General features: G+C 40.8%; 1 protein-coding gene across 3 annotated transcripts in view; it reads left to right on the forward strand.

Annotated features, from left to right (window-relative positions):
• Nucleotides 1-4,570: 4,570 nt before the first annotated feature.
• Nucleotides 4,571-21,076, forward strand: part of EEA1 (early endosome antigen 1) — a 66,950-nt gene continuing 50,444 nt past the window's right edge. For 2 of the 3 annotated variants that reach the window (XM_059846804.1, XM_059846805.1), the window contains exons 1-3: nucleotides 4,571-4,719; nucleotides 12,544-12,636; nucleotides 15,202-15,324. In XM_059846804.1, the coding sequence (XP_059702787.1) occupies nucleotides 4,696-4,719; nucleotides 12,544-12,636; nucleotides 15,202-15,324 (240 nt within the window). In that variant the 5' untranslated portion in view covers nucleotides 4,571-4,695. The remainder of the gene's footprint in view (nucleotides 4,720-12,543; nucleotides 12,637-15,201; nucleotides 15,325-21,076) is intronic. The other variant, XM_059846806.1, reaches the window with a different exon arrangement.

Here is a 21,076-nt window from a genome sequence, read left to right on the forward strand (position 1 = left end):
TGTATATTAGCACATGCCAAGGTGAATTGGATAACCCCAAAGAATCGTTATTCAAAATGTTTTAATTTTATTCTGCAGTGAAATTCCACAAAAGCCCTTTCTTGTTCCTTTTGACCCATTTTCTGTGCCATTTACTGGAAAGTACCCAGGCAAATTGCCAACAATTCCTAATGTCTCTGGAATAATGGGATCTGAATGGCCATGGTATCACCACAGCTTTTTATGGTGGAATTTGAAAATGTTTCTTTTGTGGCAGGCTTTCAATTTTATGCAAAATAATTTCTTAGCTGAGGCATTTGGCAAAGAGTTCTCTGCATGACTCAGCAGCCGATCTTCTCCATCTCAAATTTTGGTTATATTAATATGAGGTTTATTTTTTACATGAACTTATACATATTTATGACTTAAGTTCCCTTGCATGCTGCTGGGCTTTCTCTAGTTTCAGTGCTTGCCTCTCCGGCTACTCCAGCAAAGCTACATGGCATATGCTACACAGGGATTCAGTATTGAGGTGGATGGAAAAGGAATCAGTGACTGAAGCAATTTTTTTTTTCATTGATAAAAGAGATAATTCTGTTATTCTGTCCTTAATTAGGGTTTCTTAAGAGAGAGCTGTGCACATTTTCCAATGTTCAGATTCTCTAATACTAGAATGAAGTCATGACTTGGAGCTCTTGGATTTGTTATTAATGCTAGCCATGCAACCTTTATTAGTACACACACTCATTACTCTTGCAAGCAATTGCACTGACTTGAAAGAGACTCTCTGTAGCACAGGAACCAGCCTTGAGTCATCAGCTCTTTGTTGGAGACATCACCACAGAGTCAGCCAGGTTCTAAAGCAGCTGAGCAAACATTCTCTCTCTGATACATGCAGAGGGAACTTCTGGTGCTCTGGCCAACCTCCTCAGTACCATGAGTGAAGAATTGGCGAGCTATTATTCTTCCCTGTTGTGAGAAAGGAATGGGCCAGGAACCATTGGTGAATAGTTCAAGCATAGACTGAAACTACCCTGTGTGCTACTAAATAGCCCTGCCTTCAGCTGAAAATACATTTTTGCCCAAATCTGCACTTCATAAATCTTCCAAATTTTGTCATACACCTTTCATAGAGTCATTGAGGTTTGTAAAGACCTGCAAGATCATTAAGTCCAACTTTTGACCAAATATCACCATGTAAACTCAACCATATCCTTTAAACAAACTGTGTTCAACTTGAAAGGAGAGAGCTTCAGAAAAAGATATGGGTAAATTTGAAAGCTCCTTACTGAAACTATATAGAACAGCACATGGTCACAGTCGAAAGTGTACAGTTGAAGAGCTAGGAAAAAGAAAACAAACCAGAGGGTGATATCTTTTATAAATAGGATACTTAAAAACAACATCTTGAAAAAAATGGGATACTTTTCCAGTGCAGCACATCGTGGACCATGCCATTTTGAGGTCAGGAATTTTACATGACTGCAAACAGTCATCTGTATGAACACTGAAAACATGCAGGACAATAAATAGCCCGGAAACTTGTAGGCTGTAAGTATAAGCAAGCATATGTACTGTGCATATACCACACATGTTCCTTGCCATTTTCTACCAAATGCCAGTGGTTCCTTGTAGCCTTCCGTTGGGGTAGAAGATTGTGAACACCATTTCTTGTGAGCCGTGGTCCAGACATCATTGCTTTTTATTTGACTATATGCATAGCCATTAAAAACAAACAACTCCCCAGACCCAACAAAACCCTGCAGTTATCTCTTGGGAGGTCTGGAAAGTGCTGGTGCACACTGGGGGATCCTGGAAACTGCTTGTACAGTTAAAAGACTGATTTCAGTTCTGTACTGAAATAAAAAAATGCTGGCTTTGACAGATACACAAGAGTTTGTTGTAGTTCAGACTCTCAGCCTTCAGCTTGTGTTTGAAGGAAAAGGTACCTGTTTCCAGCTGGTTTTGGAAAATCTTTGCTGCGATTGTGTTCTGAGACTTTCTACCAACAACTGACTTTTTAGAAAGGCACCTTCTAACCCTCTTGTCACCAAACTGTTAACAGAGCTTGGATGAAAAGAAAGTTTACAGCTCCCATGGCTGAGGACACAGCCTATTTACCAATAGCTAAAAATTCTATGGAATTTTAGGAGAGCACATGATATGAATTCATAGATATTACTGTACACACAATAATTAAAAACAAGGACTTCCACTCGAAGTGGGACAGATTTAAATTTTTTTTTGCCTAGATCTCTGCCCCAAGGGTGAGTTTTTATGTGCATTCTCTGGTATTTAAAAGCAGCCACACTGCAGTCTTTCCTTACGGCCAGGATTCAATAGGGTCTCTCTTCTCCCTGGCTAACTATTTAAATTTGTAGGATTTTAGTATCTTTGAGCTTTATCTGATTCTTGTATTTGAAATTGGCCCACATATTAGCAAGTTACTGAGGGAATGATATTTGGACAGGGAGACAGAGGCATGTGTTCTAGCATCCACACAAGGAAAGGATCATGTATTTCCTTTCAAGTCTTGATAAGAAAAGCCTTCTCTGATATAAGACTGCTAACTAGTGTCCTCAAATCACTATTATCTTCCTCTGAGCACTCAGGAATTTCTAACCTAGGAGAGTAAAAAACATTCTACAAAGATGGGTTGGTCAAGTTACTCAGGTCTGGCAAATTAAGCAGTCTGGCAGTTTGTTGTGTAGGCTGTCACTCTTGTTGAAATATCTATAAAACTTGCAGTCATTTCTGTTTAGATTCAGAGTAAGTATCTATGGACTGCCTAAATATTTAAAGATCTGTACAGCTGTACAAAACCAAACTTATTCCCATTATTAATCCCAAGTACAAAATTCTGAAAGACCCTACCTGCCAAATTTCAAAGCCATTTTCTACTGTGGACACATGAAAATGATGTCATGGGTGTGACCAAACTCACCACTCCTCAGCTGAAGCCATTACCAAGTGTGTGTGTGCTCTTAATGTGCCTCTGTTGTGGATCCAATGACATTACCATTAACACACTGGAACCTGTGGCTGGAGCAAACTGAGTGCAGTCACATAACACTGCCATGCTTGAAGCCTCCAGTTGTGGCAGTGAAATTCTTCTGGTCATGTGCTCACAACTCATGCCGCGTGTGAGGATTTTAGAGTACTTAGAAATGTCAGCCTCTGGGTGGAAAAATGTTTTTGATCTTTACAGCACAACTGGTGCTCTGCTGTGATATTTGTTCTAGTCGGCACAATTAGTGTTGACCAAGTTTATTATTTACTCATGACCCTTTGCCTGGCATCCAACATGTGAAAATTGCAGATTTTGGACACAAAGGGGAACTGTAACTTGTTGAATTACATATTCTGGAGGGTACAAGTATTCCAGTAACTCTCCTGCCACGTCTGATGTAGGGTTTTGCCTCAGCACCTATGGATACTGATTCTTTCTCAGTTAAACTTGTCAGGAAAATTAATCCACAAACACCAGAGGTTTATGTCCAAAAAGGAGACAGAGGAGTTCCGTAACTTTATCAGAATAAAGGGAGAGGTCATGGGCATTCCCCATGGTGTCTCTCAAAATTTTTAGGGGACACAGCTCCTCCTTTTTATCCTAATTTCTTGGCTGGATTTTCCCTCTCTCTTTCCCCATTGGCTGAGGTACTTGAGAGGTACAGACTCCCTAAGACCCCCTTCTAATGTATATTCCCCATCCTGTTTTCCTTTTTCCTTGTGTCTCTGTTTTTTTTTCTCTAAATCCAGAGATTTAGCAGTCTTGAGTGAGTAACAGTCTGTGTCAATTAGTGGAATTTCTACAGAATTTATGGTTCCCCCCATTGCTTCTTTCAGTCTCCAAACCTAGCCTTATCTACCATCAGGCCTACAATTTGTTCGAAAAGATACTTCCTTCTCACTCCTTTCAAATTTTCTAATATTTAAAAAACACCTAATGGGTCATGCCACAAGGTCGTCTTTTCAGCTGAGGGCTTGAAGCAAGGAGCTGCTTTATCAGAATTAAATTTGAGGTTAATTATCCAAAAAAAATTCGCTTCAACAATCCCCCCTGAACGCGCATTTGTCAGTACTTTCCGTGCCGCACGAGTAATAAAGTAACACGGCGCTGCATTTGTGCTTTGCCTCCTCCAGTGAGCCCTCAGCCGCAAGCTCAAGCTACAGTCCTTTTCCTTCTCTCGGCCAGATTGATGCCAGTGGCAAGGGGCCCGCAGCTGTCGGGAGCCTGGGGCAGCCCCTGAGGGGAGAACGGCCGAGGGCCGGGAGCAGAGACACCGCCGCCCTCTGTTTTCCCCCGCCCTGCCCTCAGCAGCCCGGACGCCTCTCGGGCAGCGGATTCCCCGGGCACAGCGCAGGGACAGACCGAAAGCTGCGGCGCTGGGCCCGGTGCGGCGGGAAGGAGTGGGGCCGGGGTCCGGGCCCCGCGGAGGGATCAGGGCACAAACCCCATCCCGTCCCGGGAGCAGCCCCTAGCACGTCCCGCACCTCTACCCCCTTTTACCTCCGCCGCTCCTTGCGGCCGGGCGGCGGCCGCAGCCCCTTCCCCGCGGGACCCGCCCCTCCCCGGGGCGGAGCGCGGCGGCTGTCCCGCCTCCCCGGCCGCGGCGGCTGTCACGGGGCGAGCGGGCCGCACCGGGCTCCTGCGGGGCCCCGTGCCTTCCCTTCGGCCTGGCCGCGGCTGCCCGGCGGCATCCGCGCTCTACCACCATGCTCAGGCGGATTCTGCAGCGGGTAAGGCAGCGAGGCCCGCCCCAGCGGCGAGGGCGGTGCACCGTGCCGGTGCCGCGCCGGTGTCGCTTCCTGGTGCTGGCCGGGCTCGGAGCTGCGCTCCCCGCGGCAGAGCCGGAGCCACCGGCCCCGTCCGGCCCGTCTTGCGGCGCAGGGTACGAGTTAGGGTCGTCCCGGCCCCGGAGGCCGTGAGTTTGTCCGCCCCCGCCTTCTCGCTGGGGGACGGCCCGAGCCCCGACGGGACAGGACGGGCCGGGCCCGCCGTCCCGGCTGGGGGCGGCGTCGTCTCCCGGGCTGGGCGGAGGTGCTGGCGGCGGGCGGTTCCCGCGGCCCGGCCTGTCGAAGGGGCGAGGGGCGGCCCTGGCCGGCGTGGCTCCTTTCCGTAGCGCGGCAGCGTCTCCGCCCGCCGCCTGCGCCCGTCGCCGCGGCTGCGGCCGCCTGCTCATAGGGCAGGATAAAGGGAAGCCCGGCCTGGGGAGAGCCGCCGCCGGGACCTGCGGTGATTTCCTCAGGGGCTGGCAAGCAGCAGGCTCTTGACGCCGGGAGCCAGCCCGGCAGCCGCCGTCCGGCCGCCTCCCGGTTTTAGGAGCCGGCTTTTCCGGCAGCTCTGCCGGGCTTGCGAAGCCAAGTTGTGACACTCGTTTATGAAACCCTTCTCGCTTGCCCAGATCCCCGCGCGGGTGCTGGTCCCCTTGCAGCTGGCCTGCGGCTCGGGTGGGAGCTGCCAGGAGGCGCTGGCGCGGCGCAGGTGCCGGCGTGGTCCCGGCTCCGTGCGGCCGCGGGCTCGGCGGGGGATGCGCCCAAAAGGGTTGAGTCACGCCGGCGGTGGGCAGGCAGCGCTCCAGATCCCGCACTGCCACAGAGCGGTGTCGGTGTCACGCAGGAGGCGCTCACGGATAGAGGGAAAACCAGCTGCTCTCCCCGTTTTATCTTCTGTTGCTTCCAAAGCGTTCTGTCTGTGTAACATCTCTGCGAAAGAGTGTTTCATTGGAAACGCTGGCTTCTCTCCCTTATCTGCCATGCAAAGAAGCGTTGCTACAAGAATGAGAGTTAGGGGAAATAAAGTAGGCATACCACCAACTTTTCCAGTGTAAAACATACCTCAGATTATTTTTCAGTCATAGACCCTGAGCAGGTGAAGATCTTGGTCTGTTTAGAGCTTCGTGTTTATAAGGAAGAACTTCCTTCCTGAAGCTTAATGGGAAGCCCTGCTAACAAGCAGGGAAACTTAGGACGGACCTAATTAAATATTGGCAGCAGTTAACTGGGTGTTTATTGATTCTGGGAAACACCAGGCCATCAAGGAAGGCTTCTGTAAAAGAGGAAAAAGCTTCATACAGTGCCAAAAAATATTTGCCCCTAAGTAGGAATTCTGCTAAACACATCTTATAAACATCTAAAGTCAATGCAAAAGGTTCTGTGTGAGAAACAGACATCTTTTCCTAAAAGGTTGAACAAATAGTTCTCCAGTTGCTCCCGGGATTACAGGAGAGCTTATTCTCAAGAAAGGTGAAACAGACTTCTTTCTGCCTAAAAATTAAAATAGAGAAATGCCAAGATTTTTGAAGGTGTTAACCTTTTAATTGCCAAAAATAACCAGGCTTTTAAAAATTCACCTCATACTAAAAGGGGCTTTAGGCATTTTGTAAAAATTATGATTGCATGCACAACCTCATATATATGTACCATTTTGACTTGCACTCTGGTTGGCAAACTGTGAAAAATACTTCTGCTGTACTTTGGTATTAAAAATGAACTTTAGGTTTATGTCAGGTATTTTAATAAAGAACATAATTATTAATATCTTTCATGTGTCTCATGCAGTTATTTGAAGGATAAGGAACCTCCTCTTGACCATTTGATTGTCCATCATTTGTATAGCTGGCAAAAAACTCCTGCCTTTCTGTCACTGAAACATAGCTTCTTGCATATCTGTTTGGTTTCTTATATGATTATAGGTAATGCCACCCTTTCTAGCCAGAGAGCTAGTCATTAAAGGTGATATAACTTGAGTTATAAAAGCATGTCTTTTGAAAAAGGAATTCTTTTATTACATTCCTTTTTGTTGTAACTAGGCTGGCTGACAAGCTGCAAAGGAGGAAGACAACAGCTACAAAGATATGGTTTATAGTTTCTGATTCCTGAAGTTTCAAAACATCAAATGGTTCTTTTTTATACTACTTTTCTACTTTGATCACCTTTCTATTTCATCCACAGTTGTAATTTCTGTTTTTAAAAGCATCTTCACTGTGACTTTGAATGACATATTTTCAAAGTTGAAAGTATTATATACTAAACATTACTTATTTGGTTTTTGAGGTTAGTGTCTCCATGCTGTCTTCAACTAGCTTCTCATTTTATGTCCTTTCCCTACAAGCTTCTAAATTTTTTTACAAGTTTCTAAATTTTTTGTGTGTTTTCAACATGACATCTCAGGGATCCACCTGTTTTGTGTGTTTGCACCGTAACACCCCCTTTTGTACGTTGTTGCCACTTGCTGGTTTCATGCATTGTTCATCATGCTGATCTAGAAAAAGGCAGTTTTTTCCCAATAGGCATCTGTGTGGAATGTCTGAGATGCATCTTTCCTGCTGAAAGAGTTTGATTTTTGTCAGTGGATTCCTTGGAGAGCAGTCTTTTCTTCATTGTGTCCAACTTTGATGCCCTCTGTGGGAATTGTGTCGTCTCTCTGTTGTTAGTCTACTGTGGGACAGTGGCAGTTGCCTCTGGCCTGTTAAAGCAGAGCTTGTTTCTTGTATTTGCAAGGAGGAGGCATTTATTTTCAGCTGGTAGAAAACTGATTACTTTGATCTCCTTCTGAGCCTTTTTCCCATTGCTCATGATTTTTTAGTGGGTGACACATCTATAGGACCAGAGTGACTACTTTTAAGTTAGTTTTTGTCTCCATTATTTGTCTTTAACTGTCTACGACTGTTGGCTACTCTGCTGTGTTGGGTGCTCTCAGTGCTTTTCTATTGCTTTCTGTTTCTAACTAATGCTCAAGGTTTTGGTCTTGAGATCTTGGTGTCTGGGGAGAACTGGGCTTCTTAGGCATCTCTGTAGCTCAGGTAGTACAGTCACCTTTCCTCTTACTCCAAGCTCAGGCACAGAGGTATTTACTTATCTGAAATCATTGCATCTCATGCCTGACTATAATTTTCTTTTCACATTTATAAGTGAAAAGAACACTAGATAGCATATTTAGTTGGATAGATGCTCCACTGCAGCTGTGCCTCTGCCCTCTCCTCAGAGTCAAGGGGAGCATGTGTGCCTCTTCCTGGGCACAAAGTGTGCTTGTGTGAAACTGATGGCATGATGAGAAAGAAAAGTTTTATGCCCTCTGAAGTCAGGAGTCATTTCATTTTACAGAGTCATAAAGTAGCATCACACTGCTTTAGAAGTAAATGGTGGTGCTGTTCTGTATGGCACCCTGTTCTTAGCACTGAGTGTTCTTTGGCAACAAGGGCTTTGGCCCTCTTACCTTCTCATTTTTGAGTCTTGTTTGTTGCTTCAGGACCTTTTAATGGTTGTAGTAGTACCCTTAGTAGTTGTATTTACATCTGTGCTGGAAAAACTGTTAAATCTGTATTTTCCACATTTTTTCAAGGCTTTACATATTTTTCAGAGGTTTTAATTTATTCTGAATTTAAAATTGCTGAAAAGAGCCTTCTGACTGAAAGGAATGTAGCTATAGACAGATAAAAGACTATGCAAAAATGGCACAGTAGTGGTCCATATTTATACTCCCTCATCTTAAAGCATTAACTCAACTCACTCATTATATAATTTTCTATTCCTTTTCAGAAAACAAGCTGCAATCATTGTCATAATTTTTGTTGTTAATTATGTTTCTTTATATTAGCTTGCAGTTTTGAGAAAACATAGAGAAGGGCATGATGAAGTTTAGCATATTACTTCTACAACTCTAGGGCTAGCACTAGAAACATAGGCTTCTCTGCAAAGTAACAAATGTAATTGACAGCTAGGAGAGAAGTATGCTGGATCAAAGACTACCTTTGCATTAGTCTTTCCACTCTGGGTGTGCCTTCAGATGTCAAATGTTACTTTTGTAATTGTACATACAGAGAAGCCTGTGTGGAAATTTTCTTTTTCTCTGGGATTAGTAAGTCATTTATTTGCTCCCCTGTATAGGCCATCTGAAAACAAAGAACACCATTCTGACTCCTTTCATAGATCACAAAGTCCAAATTGTTCAATGTGTTGTGATTCTTTTTTGTTTAATGGATTGTGATACCACAGGGGTACGTGAGCATAGCATGACTGTATGTGTGAACCCATTTGATGATGCAACGATCAATAAAAAAAGACATATGCAATGTCCCATTCTTTATTTGGTAGGGTAAGGATATTTAAATTGCATTACAACCTTGAAAGATGAATTAATTTCATTTTTGATCTGGGCTTCCTTAACATTCTTCCAATTTTTTATTTAATTTTTCTTATCCATTTTGCAAATGGATACTACAAACTGTAACTTGAAAGTTACTTAATGACCTCTTTCCTTCTCACTCTTCTTTCCTGTGCATTGCACTCACCAGTGAATGTCACCATTTTTACTAAGCTTTCTAAATCTAGTTTGGAATTATGCTTTCTCTTTTCAAGAGCACACATTGATTTTTGAAAGCTTAAAGTATTTTACCAGGTACTGTGCAATAATTTCTGTCATACAAGGCATGCAATAAGACATGCCATCCAGTGCTTATTAGTGTGATTATAGCATGTCTGAAGTGTTTCATAAAGCAAGTACTTTAAGCAACCATGGAGTAATAACAGTGTGCAGTGGAGTAATAACAGAAGAGCTTGCATCCTGGAGGTGGTAATAATCTCAAATTTGTAGTGCTAGAACTAGCAAAACTTAATATGCAAATCTCATTGCAAAATGGAGTCAACTCTGGAGTGAAATGGAATGGGCAATTAAAAATGTACAGTAGTGTTGTGTGAGGAGTTACGATATGAGATGAAGACAATTTTATGTTAATTGTTGCAGAAGATTCTTGTTTTTGGGACAAAATGATTCTTTAGGTATACTGAAAATGTATGTTCAGATATTGCAAAAGTGGAGGTAGATGCTGCCTGTCTAAATACACAGTTGGACCATCTCTTAGTGCCACTGAAACATTAGATGCTGTATTCTAACTTGCCTGTCTTCCTGGGAGACCTGGCTTCAACTTACCATTTGTTTTAGATATTTTTCTTCTGACTGTCAATGGAACACAATCCACATGTTCATTAATGGAGTTACTTAACTTGTATTTCAAAGCTTTCCTGCAAGATGTGTGTTTCTTTGGAGAGCACTTCTTAACGCTACAAAACAATTGGGGCAGGAAGGGAGCTCAGGAGCTCCCTGGTCTGAGCAGTGAGCAGGATCAGCTTGGAAGTCAAGAGCAAGTTGCTCAGGCCTATCTCATACTGGAAAAGCTGTTCTTTACATCCAGTAGGAATCTCTCATTTCCGTTTTGGTGTCTGGTCTTCCCACTGTGATCTTCCCAAGCTTAGACCAGCTTGGCTTCCTCTGTTTGGTGGCCTGTTCGTAAGTGGTGATGGGGCTGCTCTTTGGCACTCCCAAAGCTGTCTCTACTTGCAGGCTGAGCCAGCCCTGTTCCCTCAGCTTCTCACACTGCTTCTCCCTTGCCTGGGAGAGCAATATCTTGACATGGTCCACTGGCTGCAGGCCATGGGGAGTGATCACTTCCCTTGATCAGTTGACTGGGCTCCTTGTTAACACAGTCCAGGCTTCTGGCAGCTGTCTCTGCAGACAGGGCACACTGCAGGCTCCTGTTAGGCGTGCTGGCTGACACAAGGTCTCGGTCCTTTTCAGCAGAGAGGCCTCTGTTTCTGCCAGGAGTTTTCCTTCCCTGGCACAGGACTCTGCATTTGTCCCTGTTGAATTGCATAGGGTTCCCCTTGGCCTGTTTCTTCCGGCATTTCTAGGTCCCTCTGAGTGGCAGCCCTGCCCTTAAGTGTATCAGCTGGTCCTCCCAGTTTGATGTCATGTGGAAACCTGAAGAGTGTGCACCTGTGGTCCATGCTGGGATGAACCTTGTTTAGTGTCTGTATCAGTAACCCTGGGAAGAAGTACCAGTGCCTCAGTTTGACATATTTTGCATGTGTATGGTATCTCTGCTTACCCCTTTTTTGCCTATCCTATTATTACCTTGCAGAGCTTGTATTGCTTTGCCTATTCCTTTTGTATGTTGTACTAGAAGGAAATGGTGTTCATAGTTTCTTTAGAAATACAATACAGCTTGAGTTAAAAAAACATGGAATAGGAAAACCAGAGTATGTTGATCACATAACTGATGACTTCAGAGAAGGCTGGAATAAGGAGAGATGGTTGTCTTCTCTTATTGTCACCAGCCCCCATTGCTTAGTATTTCACTCCTCACTTCTCTTTGGCTAGTCTTCAGAGCCTTTCCAAAACCGAAGTGTATTTCACTGGGAATTAAGTCCTAATCAGTAAACTTGACCTGTTTATAATATTTTTTAGATTTGATAAATAGCAAAAGGCTGTTATCTTTTTCCTTGTTATCTATGAAAGTTGAAAATAGAACATTCTTTTTAAAACAAAGCAGGAAAATATACTTAATATTCAAAGAATGGGAATCGTGTGTGCTGCAGATTTCTTATAAGAAGTTATATAAGTGATCTGTCTTCAAAAAAAGGATCTATTTGAGCAAGAAAATTCTTTTCCAGATAAGATTTTGGAAGCACCAAGATCAAGAAACTAAAATTCTGTCTCTCTGTAGATTTCAATCTATATATTTAAATTCTTTATCCTCTTATATTAAAATATAAATTCCTTTATAGCATTACAAGTATTTCCAGATGGGCCAAAATACATTAGTAGCATTACTTTATCCCATTTGAGATTGTCATACTGGAGCTAGATAATGAACTTTTTGTACTTTGTTGAACTAGGATTGCATATACATATTGAGATAATTTTTAAATGATGTTTCCTTTGAGAATGCTTACTCTTCTACCATCAGATAAGCAGTGCCATTCCGGAGATGAGTAAGAGAAGTTAAATCAAATTTAAATCAAAGTTATAGTTAAATAAGGATTATAAGATACAATCAATCTACTCAGATTTTGAATCATGTAGTGTTTAAAGTTTATTTGCTTATTTTATCTAAGTCTATAGTTTCACATCAATACTGTTGTTTTGATTTTCAGCATATTCATAGGAGTATATCTTTATAGGTTGTCTTACTGATTAGCATGTTTTAACTACCACGGGCTTGATTATTACTTTTATTTTTTTCCAAATAAAGACAGTGTACCTGCCTCTGTGCTTGTTGAATCAACAGAGTACTCAAACTTCAGTTTTCTGTCTTTCATATATTTAAGGGCTTGTTCAGAATGTAGAAAAGTTATCTAGAAAGTAGGGTGATACTAGTTTACTACTAATGAAAGTTTTTAGATTGTAATTTCTACTGTTTTCCTATAGGATATAGCGACCTAATTTAACATCACCAAGAGTAATACAAGGGCAGAGTTTAGCCAAAGTTTTTGTTTTATGGTAAGCATTAATGAGAGGAAGTAGTTTAAAATCCTGGCCTTTGCTTCTGGTATCTGCTTGGTTTTTTATGAATGGAGAGTGTTGGGTAGAAGCCTTTTTTGAAGTGTTGTGCTGAAAGTTATGTATTTGCTTGTCAACCTGTTCACTTCTCTTGGAGGGAAAATACCTCTGTATTCCAACAAGTAGAAGAGAGGCCTTTGCATAGGATATGTACTGTGCTTTATTAAATATTTATTAAGTATTAAAATGTAGAGTCTCACTTTTGTCTTCCCTATCTATTTCAGACTCCAGGTAGAGGTGGGTCTCAGAGCTTGGATTCGGATTCATCTGCCACACCTGGAAATGCTGTGGATGTGAACAACGAAGGCTCCTCAGAGGTACTGTGCACCATTCCCAGGACCAGTGTCTTAAATCTTGGATGCTGGTTCTCTGATCCGTGGAGCTGTTGGAGTAACTTTTGATGCCCTTCTTAAATATCAGCTGTACTAAACAAATATTTACAAATGTCATATTCTAAAAATTGTTTGTTATTTAAATAAAAAAAGAAGACCAGGCCATGTTTATATGTAACTATTAATTAGGCTTATCTATCCAAGTAATCACAAGCAATTCTTCCTGTAATTCTAGAGATGAATTATTAAAATGAAAAGCAATGAGATGTAAGCTTAAGACTCCTTGTTAATAAATCTTTCATGAGAGCTGCAAAAAACAAGGATTGACATTTTATCATGCTTGTACTTCAGTTTCACCTTGCTTCTGCTAAGCTATAATGTATACTGGAAACCTCTTCTTTCATGTGAAGTTTCAAATATATTGGGTTTTGTTTGGTGGTTAAATATATTTGGAGTATAAATCCTATCAGTGTTTTATGAGCTGCATGCCATACTTAATCAGCAGAATAAGTTGTTATTCTTGGTGCAATCCCATATTTTAATGTCTTTGTATTTACAGTGTTGTCTGACATTAACTCTGAAAAATGCAAACTGACTTCACTGGCTGTTGAAGCTCATTTGTGTTAATGTAGCCTGATTACCTATCTTGAAAATGTTTTGAGCTTAACATACATACACAGTGCAGGGTTAATTACCACTATTGCAACATTAAATGGAGCAAAGTGCCCTTTCTTACACTGAATAAAGTGTGTGATGATTCAAATACTCCAGTGTGTGATACAAGATAAGAGAAACTTTCACGGTGCTGTTTAAAATCCGATCTGTGCATCTGCTTATTTCTATTTTCTTAATGCCTTATTGCAGTCAATGTAATCACACATTCCATAATATTTTGCTGCATGTTCTACATGTCACACATTTTTGAGTCCTAATCTGTTTTTGCGCATATTTAACAATCCCTGAAGCAAATAAATATTATTAAATTATAGACTAAAATCTTATTACTTTTGTAGCTGATTAAGGCATTAAAACATGCAATGAGATGATGTCTTCTTTCTAAAGTTTGTTTAAAATGATACAGTTCTGTTAATATGAGTGCAGCATTGCTGACTGTACAGCTTGTGGGTGCCATAGGGTACCTCAGTACTAATGGAGAGGTATTTTCTTGGCATGGGATGAGTTTTCAGTGTGGTGTGTGCCTGCACTGTTGCCCCATTGGCTGTTTTTTTTACTGAATTGAAACTGGGTCAGACCAAAGGCTGCCTTGACACTCTTGACATGCATGTGTTACATAAAAAAAGTATCTTTTAGTTGTCCATAATTCCATCATTTCTTGCATTGGGTATTATCTTTAGAATTATTTGAAATTGAGCTCCAAACTCTGTGATGGGTTTTTAGATTCACATGTAACGCTACTCGAATCTGTTAGCCTTCCTTCTCCTGCACAGCTTCACTGAGGTCTTGTCTCTCCTGGAGCTTCTCTTCAGGAGCACTATAGCTGGGTCTCTGCAGAATCTTTGGTGTTTGTTTTATCATGATATTCCTATCTGGTTCTCCATTATTGTGCAGTCAGAAGTCTATTAACTTTTTTCACTCCAGAAGTCTATTAACTTTTTTTCACTTTTTTCTTGGCTAGATTTTCTAATTTGTATTGCTGCAAGATTCAAATGGAGTATAATTACGAAATCTGTGCAGATTTGTATGTTTCCTTTCTCCTCAAGCCTGGTTGAAATAAATCCTTATTTTTGAGAATTGTAGTATGAAACAGAAGGAATGGGAAAGTCTGAATTCAGACTGCTCAACCTTTTCAAGAAGAGGTAAAAATTGGCTAATATCCCGTCTGTCACCGTGCTGGCACTTCAGGTCACAGGTAGACCTATAATGAAGTCTTTTATTCACAGTGCAATCTGCCCATGGAGGAAACATTTGAGTCTCTCTTACCTTTGCAGCTTAGGTCCCAGTGCAATTGTCAACAGTGCAGCGTTGCCAAATATTCCATGCTTGCAGTGAGTCTGCCAGTGAGATGGTGCTTTCTGTAGTATAATGTAACTGTGTTAACTAGGCAGGTTTGCCTCAGCCTCTCCTGCTGCTGTTGCAAACTTGCTTATTAATTTATAGAGGCATTTCTGCAATCTCACTGCACCACTCCTCCCTCTTTGTCTGAAACATCTGAGCACTCTTATGGGAAACCTTGTGATGGAGGTGACAATGCCTTGTAACGCTCCATTCAAGATATTTTATGCAGATTGTTCCTCTGTCACGTGAAGGGGCCACCAACAGTGTAAGGAAACCACATAGTAGTATGCAGCATGGTCCTAGTTTTTAAGGCATGTTTTAGATTTATTTATTTTCATGTCCTTAATAACTCTTCCTTCTTGCTTTCTCTATGGTATTGCTATGGTTTGTAAAAGATCTCTCTCCAAAAGAAAAACAGACTTTGCTTTTGGTGATTGTAGAGAGCTTTCAGCATAAGAATTCAAACTTTTGATTCCAGATCTGCATTTTTTTTTGTCTTTATTAGTTTCTTAAAAACAAATATGCATTTCACAGGGCTTCATCTGTCCATTGTGTATGAAAGTGTGTGTAACTCCCACTGATCTGTCTGAACATTACCAGAGTGAGCACACTGGGACAGAAGGAAGACAGGAGCTTCGTGACCTCCCAGCTGTTTGTGTGGGTCTTGTTTATTTTGTTTAAATAGCTTTGGTGATGGGCTGCTTTAAGTGAACTACATATTTTTCTGGTGTCAGCCTTTTAAATGTTTCTTTTGATTCCTTGCTTAAACACAATTTGATCTCATATGTGTGATTCCAAAGTATACATTCAGCAGAAGAATTAATTCATGTCTAGTTTTCTGGTTTGCAGTTGTCTGTCACATGAAACATTTGCAGTATTGGAAGACTTGCAGTCACTGATACATACACTTCTCTTTTTAAAGTGCTTTTGCTTGATTTTCTTATTAAAAAGACTGTTTCCTTATTTGATTGTCTTCACATCAGACTCAGTATCATGATAAACATGGTGTTGGATCAGGCACATCCTTTGAAAAGAAGTGTTTTGAGCCCTTATTAGCTAACTTTTTTTAAAAAGCGGATTACTAGTGCAAGATAGGTACATTGGGTAAAGGGAACAGAGGGTGGTAGTATAAAAAACCCAGAAACTTCTCTTTTTTAACATGTTTAAGAGCTTATGTATTGCAGCAACATTATAAAAATAATTAGGAAAAAATTAATACATAATCTTACTGGATTTTTTTATGCCCACAAGAAAATGTAAAGGCTGTTTCAGTTAATAGATGTGAATTGTAGAGCATTTCAAAATTCTTCCAGTTGTGCAGTGTAAATCTACACACTTAAGACAAAATGCATGGTTTTATGCTCCAGAACTAGAAGAATTTAGATTCTGGAAGTTAACAGCCTCCTGCTGTGCAAGGCTATCTGATTCTTTTGCTGCAAACCTTGAGAGAGTAGATTGGACTTCTGGGGGTAGGCAGCTTGCTGTGCACTAAAGGGGTTTGTATAGAGGTGAAGTTTTACATTGTTTCTGCTGATGTTACTTTTGCTGAGTTTTGAATTCTAAGTGTTTATTCTAGGATGTGTGTGTAATGTGATTTTATTTGGTTTGTTGTTATATTTGCTAGGTAGTGCCTTTTTCCTTCCTTATACTTGATGTGTATTTACACTGTATTTTTGAAGGGAAAACTTCAAATTGTTGGATGTTATTCCCAAAAATGATGGAAGGAATCAATACATTGATTATTCTAGAGATAGCTTGAGATGTCATTTCAATTGTGAAGTGTCACCTGATAAAGTGAGGAAGATCTGTGGAAAGACTGACCTGTGCTGCTCGCTTGGAGTGGTGTGGGACCTCTCAGAGCCAGAACAACTTGAGTGTGTGGCTTTTGATGGACTCCTCACTGCCTCTTGTTGAAGCAGAAGCTGTCAGCAGTGCTCTGTTGTGGTCAAGTCAACTTGTTATTTTCTTTAGTATCTGGTCACGATGCAAGTGCTGTACTTAAATAAGCTGTGGCATTCCTGATGTGATGGTGTCAGTAGGTTGTGGCATGTGAGCCATCAGAGGTGGCTTGATTACCTGAAGAAGTTACTGTTTTATTTAAGCTGGTTGTACTTAGCATATTTTATGGAGTTGACTGCTGGGTTTTTGCCCCCTTTGACTTTTTGTTTTTCCACTGACTTTTTGTCAGTTCCTTGGTCAGTACTTTTCCCTTGTCAAGAGCTGATTACAGCTTTTAACTTGATAAGCCTGTGTATTGAGTGTAGCACTTGAAATACAAATTCACTTGTTTCTAGCTGTTGCTGTTTCCTGTTGCTAAAGCTGTGTTTCTTTGTACTGTGGTTCAGTAAATATCTATAAGAGGTGAGAAATAAAGAAAGAAAATGTATGTGTGGGTTTTTTTTTTCAGTTTGATCCTTTATTGTGTGAGAATGCCTAGAAGCATTGAAAAAGTGGGGAGTTCTGTTAATAACTATAGTCAGTACTAGTATAAAAAGTTTAACATGTTTGACTACTGAGAAGTCAACAAGCAAGCTGATTGTTTGCTGATGAAAAAGAATAGTTTGCATTTGCAGCAAACACATTGAAAAAGCAACACAGCCAGGCTGTCACACCTCATTCAATCCCTGCCGTTTCTGGGACAGCATTATAACAATGATAAAATGTTGTCAGTGTCACCTTATGTAGCAGACATATGAAACATTTCTCAGTTTGCCCTATTTAAACTGTCAATGTTTACTGGTATTGCTTGTGGTTAGGATTGTGGATAGTACATGGTGCTGGGAAGAGTTCAAATGCCTTTTGTTGGAAAGAGTGCTGAAGGAGCTTGTGAGTTCAGGAGTTTTGCTAGTGAATTCTCCTTAAACAAGGAGATGGGATGTGTTGCAAGGCCAGTGTTTAGTTACACTTTGTGAGACCCGAAAAAATTGTTGCACAGTTAACAAAAGCCTTGGTACCTTGCTTTAGATTTTACGTGTAGTTTCTTTGCTGACCCTCCTTCCACTGATACACCTATCAGCTGATGAAAATTTTAGCAGGTTCTCCTGTGTTCTCCTTGCTTTTCTTTCCTCTCTGTCCTCCATGCAGTGAGAATTGGTCTTTGTTTTTCAGTAAAAAGCATTCTCACCTGCAGTGTCCCATTGTGAGAGAGGTTTCTTGCCCCTCGCCTATATCCTGATTTATGGCCGTCTTCTTGAGCAGCTCTCTGCAGCCCTCTTTTTCTAACTAGGGGTTGAAACCTATAGTGAAAATGTCAGTGTAATGCTTCCCTTGCCCCCCAAGGTGTGATGAAGCCTTGCTTTAAAATACAATGGCCTATTCAGCTGCAGGAATGACCACCAAAGTGTTGGCAAACATCTGTCCATGTATAGCCAACTTAACCAAACAAATGCTGTATGAAAGGCACACGCATGGCCAAGTTCCCAAACATTGTTTTCCAACTTCCATGTATACAGTGGTGTCACTAACAAAAGCTGTATGGTAGCTTCTGTTTTGTTTTCTTTTCTTTGAAAGGAATGATACATTTCTAAACTGTGTCCTGCATTTCCTGACAGTCTCTGCTGGACGTTCAGAACATCTAAACAGTGAGGCATAGTTTGAGACCTCCTGTGTTGTTTTTATCTGAGGCATCCAAAGCAACCACTGAATGATATCCCTGCAGCATTTAGAATACAGTGGCTGTTAATATCTGTTGTCTTATCCACCGCTGGGCTAAATCTAAGGCAATTTTCAGACAGTTCTTTTGGGTAGTCTTCATAAATTTCCAGACTTTTGGTAGGAATGTATTACTTGGCTAATACAAGCAAGATATGACCTTGATGTTTTCTGAGTAGGCTTTTCATAGCAGAATTGCAGAGAATGTAAACTGGCACAGTAATTGTGCAAAAATGTGTGGTTTTTACGACGGTCTTTTAAAAGATCACATTCTTTATGTTTTTCCCCCTGATTGTCTCTTCTGTAGATGCAATTGATGGACTCTTCTGTTTCTATGCATGCCCTTGGAATGCTGCAGACTGTTTGCACAGAACATCATGTCAATGCCTTAAAGCTGCTATTTTATTCTCTTTCAGTTGCTTCTCAAATTAGGTTGTGGTGCCTGTTTTCACCTCAACAATACTCACCTGCTTTGCACATGAACAAAAATTATTGATTGAGTTACATTAGTATATTAACTTCCTTCAATATCTGAACAGTATTAAGAGAATGAAGAATTAGAGATACTGATTTGATTTGCCTTGACCTTGACCATGGAATATGACTTTTCTTTAAGAAATAGAGATCCCACCAGATTAGAATTTCTAACTGATGACAAAGTTGTAGTCTTGTAGGTTATGACACAATTTTAGTCTTACTCATCAGTAGCAGTAAAAACATAAGACAACTGAACCAGAAATTATGTTGGTTCTGTTCTTCTCAGGAAGAATCTAGCTTCTTTTCTAGGAAGAAATAAATTCTACATTTTGGTATAAAATACTACATAAATACATCTTTGCTCTCTTTGTCCAGAAGTTTAAATACTTGTAAAATTGAAATGGACTGCAGGTCTTAATTATTCTCAACATGACCTTTTTACCTACTTTTCTAATGATTAAATAGAGATGTTATCTGAGAAAGCCACTGTCATCTTACTGTTTACATAAACACAGAGAAAAGGGTTTTATCTAGTGAAAGACATGAAAAATGTCAACTGTATTTTCTTTTTAGCAATATATAAAATGAGTGACCTATTTTTTTTATTCTTTAACTTAAAATATGTCATGATTTTTAAATCAATATATAAGCCTTCTGAAAAAAATATGAAATGTGGTTTTGCTCTTGCTGTCTAGGCAGACTGTTTAATCTGCTTCTGAGAACTTCCTGAGGATTAAGTTAATTGCTTTGATATATATTTGGAAAATACAATCTAGAAGCTACTTGATACATCTTTCAGCTCTGAAATATCACTCAAGTTTCTCTCCACTGGCCCTAAATATTTCTGATCTTCCATCATGTAAAATGTTTTGGCCTTTAAATCACAGTGTAACTGGAGAATATCTGGGTTTTAGCTTGGACTTACTGTGTGGGTGCTGGTGAAGATGTGTATCTTGTATTGAGGAAAATTGTGGAGGTTCACCTGCAGTGGAAGAAACATGAATGGTGAGCTTACTTTCAGTTTTCTAAACATGCTGGACTTTATTAACAGCGTACAGCTTATTGTACCAGTACAGCTGTGTGAGAGTAAGTCTGTATTCTGAAAGATGGACAAACACAGGTCGTGGCCAGAAGGTGTTACAGCCCTGGGTCTCAGTCCCTGCTATTGGCTTTTTGTTCATGCAGCTCGCTGGAAACAGGCTGTAGCTGGGAGTGCTGGCCTGGTATTTCTGGAAGGCCAATGGTGAAACTTAGATACTCAAATCTATTTAAACTTAAAGCCCAGTCATGTGAATGCCAAGCATGTTAAAGTGCATCCTGGTTTTTGGTTTGGGCTAGGCTGTCCTATAGCATGTATACAGTAGAATAGTCATGAATGTTTTCCATATGGTGAAGTGTCATTTATCCTGAAATGGTTCTCTGGGGTTGTGAGGTCGATGTGTGGATATTTTTTTTGTTTGTTTTGTTCAGTTCTGTTTTGTTTTGTTTTGTTTACCACAGTTCTTAAATATTTTCCAAGAATGGAAAACAGTGAAGCAGTGAAGTTCCATGGTTCTCTAAGCTTGACCCATGTTGTAAGAGCTGGAATAAAAATACAAGATGTTGCAGAAGCTTTGTTTGTATTAATAAATGCAGCTCTGTGCTATATGAAGCTATTTGTGCTGTATGGCTCTACCACACACAGCTGTAGATCAGCAGCAATCATAGCATCCTAAATGGGACCACTTATTCAATTCCATGCAGTTTTAAAATGGGATTGACTGCACTATCATCAGATATTGCTAGAAGGTGCTAAGGAAGCTGAGTTGCTATGGCTGTGACTTTAAAACTTAAATAAGTTGCCTTATTTCTTGGATTCTAAGGACCTGAGCACATCTGAATTCCATCCTGTAAAAACTGTTTTGCCCATGGGACTGTCCTTCAACCGTCCTCCAGTTTAATTTGTGAAAAAGGAACTTTGAGTAAAGTAAGCTGTGCTCTCACTCATTAACTAATTAAGGTAAGATTTCATATTGGCTCTGAAAGACCATTTCATTAAAGCTCAGGGCAAAAGTAGAGCAGCTGGCAGAAGAAGGGAGATTGAATGCATCTATATGTAGGTGTCTGAGGTTCCAGTTACTGATGATGGAGCCCTGGGAGTTGTTATGCTGACCCTACCTAAGGTATGCACATCTGTTCAGTCAGGTGACTAGTTTCTTGCTCCATTAACTGTGTTGAATAGCTCTGCTTTGGTAGTGATTGGGGAGTAGACATCTGCATGTAAGTGTTGGTTTTTTTAAAA

This window comes from Haemorhous mexicanus, chromosome 5, assembly GCF_027477595.1.
Source record: "Haemorhous mexicanus isolate bHaeMex1 chromosome 5, bHaeMex1.pri, whole genome shotgun sequence".
NCBI classification, from domain to species: Eukaryota; Metazoa; Chordata; class Aves; order Passeriformes; family Fringillidae; genus Haemorhous; species Haemorhous mexicanus.